Here is a 7,368-nt window from a genome sequence, read left to right on the forward strand (position 1 = left end):
CCAAAGAGTTAGTTTTGGCTCAAGCAGCAGCTGCTACACAAGGCATTTCGTTATTTCAAACATTAAAGGCTGGAACGGGCAGTGGGAGTCTCCTCCCCTTTCATCCCCACCCCCACTAGATAACACACAAAGCTCGCTGTTCACAGTTTAGGACTACCTGAAAATGCACGTCTCAAAAATCAGATTGGGATGGGGTGGAGGGGCCTCGGGAACGTGGATTTGCACAGCCCTTGCGTTGTGTTTCCCCTGCTTTTGTCCAGTGGAAACTGAGTCTCCAGAACAAGCTGGCGCCTCGCGGGTCGGCCAGTAAGGGAACGGGTGCGCGTGGCTCGCCTCCATCTCCCCGCAGTGCCAGACGCTGCTCTGTGCCAAGGCGGGGGCTGAGGAGCAGGCGACTGCTGAGGGTGTTTGCTGCTGTGCTGGGTTTCTTTGGGATGGAGTTATCAATGGGCGCAGAGATCGTCCCTAAATCGAGAAATCTGGTTCTTTAAAGCCTCAGGGTGCCCTCAGCAAGCGGCTTTAAAAGGGCCTCACTGAACATTCCCCACCCCACCCATGCCCAGAAAGGTGGGCGAGGTAGATGGGCGCAAAAAGGCGTCGGGCTACCAGACTTCTGCGACGGCCCTGAGGCAGCAGGGGACTAGGAGAGGGGCAGAACCTCTGGACACTAGGTGGAGAAGGGGAACTTGCCACTTTGGGGGAGGGGAGGAGGAAGAGAGAGTACTGAGATGTGAGGGAGGCCTAGGAAGAAAGGCAGAGGGAGGGGAGAAGGAAAGCAAGCAAAAGCAATCCCACCCTTACAGGAGGTCGTCACCCCGCGGAAAACAGACACAGGGTTTCTGACCCCTGCCCGGTCCGCCTCGGCGTGGAGCTAGGGACCCCCGCTCGGCGCTCCCTGCCACACACGGCCCCCACCGGGAGGAGCGGGCCAAGCGGGTGCCAGAAGCAGGTGACTTTATTCACTGCTTCCCCAATCGGCGAGGTCCCGGGACTCGTTTTCCGCCTGGAGATTAAGATCATTGCTCGCGTAATGGCCTTAATGCTTTAGGGTAGAGGTGAGTGTGTCTGCGAGTGGGCAGGGGTAGAAATTACCGACCCGATCGATGGGAGACTGGCTTAAAACTAAATCCCTTTTCTCCAGGGCTTCACCGCCCGGGTTTCCCCTCAGTGGGCTGAGAGCGCCGGGATGCCAGGAGGCAGCGCGCGGAGGGGTGACCCGTGGGGCGCGGCAAGCCAGAATCAAGGCCCTAAAAATGCTTCCCCCATCTCCCCACTGAGACCCCCAGGGTACTATTTTCAGAGCAAAGGCGCTTTAAAGCTCAGATGTTGGCGAACTGATTGCTCAATACGTTGTTTGTTTTTCCTTTCAGCTCCGCCTAGGGAGAGAATGTTTCAGACTCCTTGGCGGGTAGAGCGGGCCGAAAAGGGAGCCCTCCCTCTCCCAGCCATCAGCTGTCTTCCTCAGGTCCCCGACCCCCCCTTTCTCGCTCACTACTTTTTCCCCAAACCCTGGGATTCCCAGGCTCCTGTAGTCTCCGCACCGTGGCCACCTTAAGTGAAACGCGCCGCTAGCAGCCAGTGGGTAAGGCATGGCATGGGAGACGAGAATGAGACAAGGAAAAGTGCCCAGCCAGGCAGGGCGCCCCACTACCCAGTTCCACGCCTCTCTCCATCGGCGTCCAAGCGCCTACCCGGGAGCTTTGCAGCATGAAGTTACGTTTTTACTGCCTTCCCGTGGGCCAAGGGCCTGAGGGTATCCGAAAGGCTGGGGAAATTTGCAGAGCTTTTAAACTGATCCTGAGGAGCTTCTGCCTAAGGCGTCGGGGTGCTGTCTACGGCTTCCCGGCTGCGGCTCCAGACTCCGGCACTCTCCTCCCAACGCCCTCCTAGCGGGCCGTGCACGCGTTCCATGTGCCCCCCAGCCCCCAGGCTCTCTGGGTCGCGCTCCCAGGGCCACTATGGGACTCTGGAGTCTGGGGCCCCCGATGTGGCAAAGTCTATTAGGAAGTCTCCGGGCTACTACAAAGCACTCCGTGAGGTTCCGAGGAAAGAGCGCCCGGACCTGCACCCAGGAGGTGCCTCTCCACAACCTCCTTCGCAGACCCCTGGTCGCCCCATCTCCAGAGACAAAGTCAACAGTCCCTTAGACTAGACTCTCAGATGGGGGTGAGGGCAGGAGGGTAAGGCAGGCGCCCGTGCAACCACCTCCCCACCCCCCGCGGCCAGAGCTGTGGTCTCGGGGCAAAGACCTGCCCGCCCACGCACTGGGGCCTAGGCCGGGACCCAGCGCATCGAGGGACTCAGGGGTAGCCCGTCCTGGCTGGAGCTCTGCGCAGTTGCCCGCTGGATTTCCTCTCGGGGCACGGAGCCGGGCCCAACCCCAGGACTGGAGCCTATACCCTTCCGCTCCTCCCGCAGACTTGGGGGACACTGCACACAGCAACTAACCCCGATCGCAAAGTCGAGCGCGAGGTCTGCACGCCGCGTGGGAGACGCGAGAGGGAGGGGGAGGGCAGGGCTTGCGTTTTTCCTTTTCAGAATCCTGCGACTTCACTACGAAGTTTGCTGGTAGGCGCCTCTGCTCCGGGGTCGGAGCCTCCCACCAAGGCTCCTTCCCCTCCCCTTCTCCCCGCCCCCGCGAGCCGAAGCAGCCGCAGCCTCCACCAGGACCCGGCCGCCCGCTCGATCCCCCTGACCCGGACCCTGCGCCCAGGTTGCAGCGCCGCCCTCCCGGCCTTGCCCCCGGGCTCGGCTGGGGGCTCTTTTCCCCGGGGCGAAACTCGCCCGCCTGGCTCACTTCAAGGAGACACCCGCTGCCTCCCGAGGAACTCCTAATACCATCCATACAGCTTTAATGCGTTTATAATTCGATAAGTGATTTCAATTTGAAATTGTTAGTAACTAATTTTATGGGTAATTTTTCCACATCAAATATTTAAGCATCAGATTAAGGGAGCCAGTTCCGACACTGGATAATAAGGGGGTTTCCCCCACTCCCGCGCCTCCGCCTCCCTCCGTTTCCTACCGAGTCGTTTTTCGAAATCCCCAAAAGATGGCAGTCGAAGCCGACTTTCCTCTTTTCCTGTGGCTCTGCGAAGGGAGGGGGAGAGAGGAGGATGGGGGAGTGCGAGAGTGGGGGGCGGAGAGAGAGACAGAGAGAGAGAAGGAGGAGGAGGAGGAGAAGGAGAAGAAAAAAAAGGGGGAGAGAAAAGCTAGACGGTGCATGGACTTTTCAGACGAATTCTTTCACACGTTTCTAATACAAGCGAAAAGCAGTGGTGAATTTCCTGGAAAAGTCCTGGCAGAAATGAAAGCCAAAAAACGTGCCTTGTGGCCTCAGGGTACGGGATGTGAGAAACTCAGCACATTCAAGCTAAATCTTCATTTTAGAACAGGAGAGGGAGAGGGAGACCCAGAGAGGAACCGACTCGACTGACTTTAGGGTCTTTCTTTGTATTTTAACATTGTATATAAATACTACACAACTAGGCAACGTGTTTCCTCGAGGACGGGACTCTGCGCATTACATAATGAGGGGAAAGAGGTAGGGGTGGGGAAGGGGAAGGGGTGGGGGCAGACTGCAGCGGGCGGAGGGGAGACTGGGGCGAGCAGCGGATGAATTGCAGACCAGTTGCCAAAACTTTTTTTTTTTTCCCTGCTGCTGCTGCTGCGGCTGCCTTTGCTGCTGCCTTTGCTTTGAATGTGGGTAACTAGGAAACAGCAAGCCGTCTGAGAAGACGGAATTTCCAACGTGTAAAATGTTCTTAACGGAACCATTGAGCGAGTGCAATAAGGCGTGAGGGGGAACTAATCTTCCCATTTAAATGTTTGTGGCAATTTTATCTAAATGAATTTTAATGCTAAACGAGGGTAATTCCCCATTTGTAGCGCGTTTACTTCTCTTTCCTGTGCTTCTAAAGCAGTCGAACATCATGCAATGAACAATAACAATAAAAATACTGTCAAGGCATATTATTCATTTTGAATGTGTTATAATTACAGCTGATTAAATATGATAGGGTAAAATATTTTTAATTTTTTGAAAAAAATTTAAATCATATTAAAAAGTAGTCTCATTCAGCCAGAGCCAGCCCCCTTTCCACCCCCCCCCACCCCCCCACCACCAAATAAAAATAAAAACCAGGTACAATTTTGTGCCCTTGTTTAGAGGAGGGCGTTTTGTTTTTGCCTTTTAGGAAACATCAAAAACACTCTCAGCACCTCTATTATTTGCCTCTTTCGGATAAGTGTCCTCAATAACCTTCGAGCTGGCTCTGAAATTTACAAGAGGAAAAGCTAAAATAGCATTAAGAGGGGAGGGCATCGAGGCAGGGGAAGAAAGGAACTGCGAAGAGCGAGGCTCTCACCTAAATGGCTCACAGAGGGGGAACTCACGGAAATAGCAGTTTATTTTTTCTAATTCCTGGACACTGCTGATCTCGATTCTTCAGAATCACCATATTCCCTAACTACTCTTCACTTGTAAACCTCCCTCCCCTAGCGCCTCTCTCTTTCTCTCTGTCTCTCCCTCTCGCCTCTCTCCCTCTCCCCACCACACCTCCTCCCCTTTCTTTCCCTCCCCCACCCATCCTGAGCCTCCTCAGGAATAAAGGCTGAAAATAACCAACTCACCCGGGCATGTACTGGGGAGGAGGAGCAAATAGACAGTTAGTTTATAAAGTTTATTATTAATTTTTAAAGTAAATAAATGGTTGTTAACTGCTAGCAACCACCTATCAAAAGAGAATGATTTCACTCACATCGACTATTTAGGTAGAGGAAGAATTGCCACTAGGTCAACAAGGGAGATTTAAACAATCCCATCTATGGGCTGGGGACGGGTAGAGGCGCTGCCAGAGATGGCTGCAGTAGGCTGAGCCTTGCTCTCTGCGCATCCACGTGTTTAGAAACAAGGCCCCATCAGCAAAAGGTGAGAATGCATTGCTACTCCAGCAGGTGAGTCAGTCAATCACACATCACCTAGTAAAGCCAACCCACAGCTGGTTTCTCTTTTCGAATAGAAAATAGAATTGCTAAGGGCCGGTTTATAGGGTGACTTGGGCCTGAATGTCAGACTTGAGTTTAAGGCTCTCTCTCCTCCGACCCATCCTTTGTTTACAAAGCAATCACTACTGAAAGGCTTATTTTTTAAAACGAATTTGCCTTAATTAAAATATTTGTATATTTTCCTTAGCTTTGGGAAGCACTTTTTATAGCAGCAATTTTATTTAAATAAAATTATAAGCTATTCCAGCTTAAACATATTATTTTCTACCATTTAGCCGGCTGCCATGCAGAAATCTTGTACAGCTGTTCTGGAAAATTGGTTAATAACCAGTTTTATCCAATGAGAACATAGAGCATATTTATAAAAATTAGATTTTGAAGTCTGGTCTCTTCAATTCGTGTAGTTAATTTCCTAATAAACATATACTGCTCATCCTAGGTAACATCCTTTAGTAAAAGACTTAACTTTGTACTTAGGTTTGCCTTTATGTGCAAGAATAATTTCACTGATATTAGATGAGTAATTCTGTTGGATGTAATTCTGAGTCTAGAGTTAGTTTAGTGCCTTTAGGCCTCAAATTTGCTGATATCAGGAGTTCATTAAGTCAGCTTAAAGAAATCAGTGGTTATTATTAAATAACTTACTTTGTGGTTAAAATTGTCAAATACATATATGGCTTAGGGAGCCAAAATTAATTTTTATATTTACTGTATTAATCTTTAAAAATCTGGGGGGCAGTAAACAAATTTTTCAAGCAGTGGAGTCAGCATGACAAAAATAATCTTGTTTTTATTTTAGATTCAGATTTCATTACTGCACTCAAACGACTACAACTGGGCTTGGCGTTATTATACAATCCAAACTGTTTCCATCAGAAACGCTAAGACTCAGTGTGCAATGATTGTTATTAATAATTAGCTCCTTGGTTTCTTGATAGAAAAAGGCTATCAACAAGCATTTGTTTATCCACAACAAAAAGTATAATTAGCTTATCCCACTTAGTAAATCTTGTATGCATGCCAACTCATACCAAACTGCTACTTTTACAAAAAAAAATTGCAATAATACAGTTCATTTTTCCAGTCCTTTTTGCACAAAATTTATTTACAATGTCTACATAAATGCTCCAAGGTGGGACTATGAAAAAATACACACATGACCGATGCTTTGCTCAGAAATAAAGTCAACATATTAAAAATAAATCTTCAGTCTATGTTTTAGAGCTGCTTAAAACAGGAAGTGATGTATAAGGTGGTGGTTGTTGCATGGGGACAATGATGCTTGATGTGACAATTAGGCTTCTAAACACACGGCCTTTTGGTTTCCATGCCTCCTCCTACCAGTCTCCTTAAGACACTGCCTGCAACAGCTGATTAATCATTGTTGATGACTGCAGTTTTTCCCATCCTTCCCGATTTACATCTGTTCAGGCCAATTCAAATATGGTGAGTAAATGAATTAGACATGCAAATTCAAGCCCCAGGCTAGAAAGAGGGAGAGAGAGGAAAAGAGAGAGAAAGAGAGAGAGCGCGCGCATGGCTGAAATCCTAGGCGAGAAGAAAGATTCTTCTGCCTGATAGTTATTTTAATGCTCTAAAAATCCTGCAAATCAGACCTTCCTGTCCCTTGCAGGATAACTGTAAGGCTTTTTAATGTAAGGAGGCTTCTGGAGGAAGTGAAGAGCTATGGAAACAACACACATAGTGTGGAAAAATTTCACATTTTTTTTAAAAAATCTATAAGAAACAACGTAATATGGATAACAGTATAATAGCATTTACAATATTTCACTCTTTGTTCTCTTAATGTCTTATATAGTTATTTAGCATGTCCCCCAAATTGACTTCAGTTGGTATTTCCTGCTTTTTAAAGGTCCCTATGAAGAATTAGGGATGCTCCTTGGTCCAGAGTAGATGCCAAGAATGGAACTCCACAGTCATTGCAGAAAAAACATGATTTGAAATCAGTCACCATTGCAGACAATGCATATTCCCTTAAGCTACTGAGCATGAATGTCCATGACTTGTCCACTCATTGTTGGGTCTCCTGTATTAAGAACTGTGGGGCTTGATGCTGACATTGGCATTCCAGGGTGGGGCGGTCCTCCATGCATCATCACTGTTGGGTGGTGAGGGTGTCCAGGAATGTACGTATGCATGGGGGGCCCATGACGCAGCTGAGCAGGATGGGGGGGCATCTGGGGTTGGGTATAACTTGGCTGTCCCATACTCACACCCATTGGACCACCCCGGGCTACATACTCCCCTGGCATACTTTGCAGCCCTGTAAGAAATTCAAAAGAAAGAAACAAAAAGAAAATGTTATGAAAAAGCAATAGTGTGGTCCTGGCTATGACAATC

General features: G+C 48.9%; 1 protein-coding gene across 10 annotated transcripts in view; it reads right to left on the reverse strand.

Moving 5' to 3' along the window:
• Positions 1 to 5,777: 5,777 nt before the first annotated feature.
• MEIS1 (Meis homeobox 1) overlaps positions 5,778 to 7,368 on the reverse strand; it is a 137,589-nt gene continuing 135,998 nt past the window's right edge. For 4 of the 10 annotated variants that reach the window (XM_063789038.1, XM_063789036.1, XM_054677925.2 and 1 more), the window contains one exon: positions 5,778 to 7,291. Coding sequence is in view for 6 of the 10 variants with exons in the window: in XM_063789035.1 (XP_063645105.1) it covers positions 7,008 to 7,291 (284 nt within the window). In the remaining 4 variants the exon portion in view is untranslated. The remainder of the gene's footprint in view (positions 7,292 to 7,368) is intronic. The other 6 variants (XM_063789035.1, XM_063789034.1, XM_063789037.1 and 3 more) reach the window with 2 other exon arrangements.

Source organism: Pan troglodytes, chromosome 12 (assembly GCF_028858775.2).
Source record: "Pan troglodytes isolate AG18354 chromosome 12, NHGRI_mPanTro3-v2.0_pri, whole genome shotgun sequence".
NCBI classification, from domain to species: Eukaryota; Metazoa; Chordata; class Mammalia; order Primates; family Hominidae; genus Pan; species Pan troglodytes.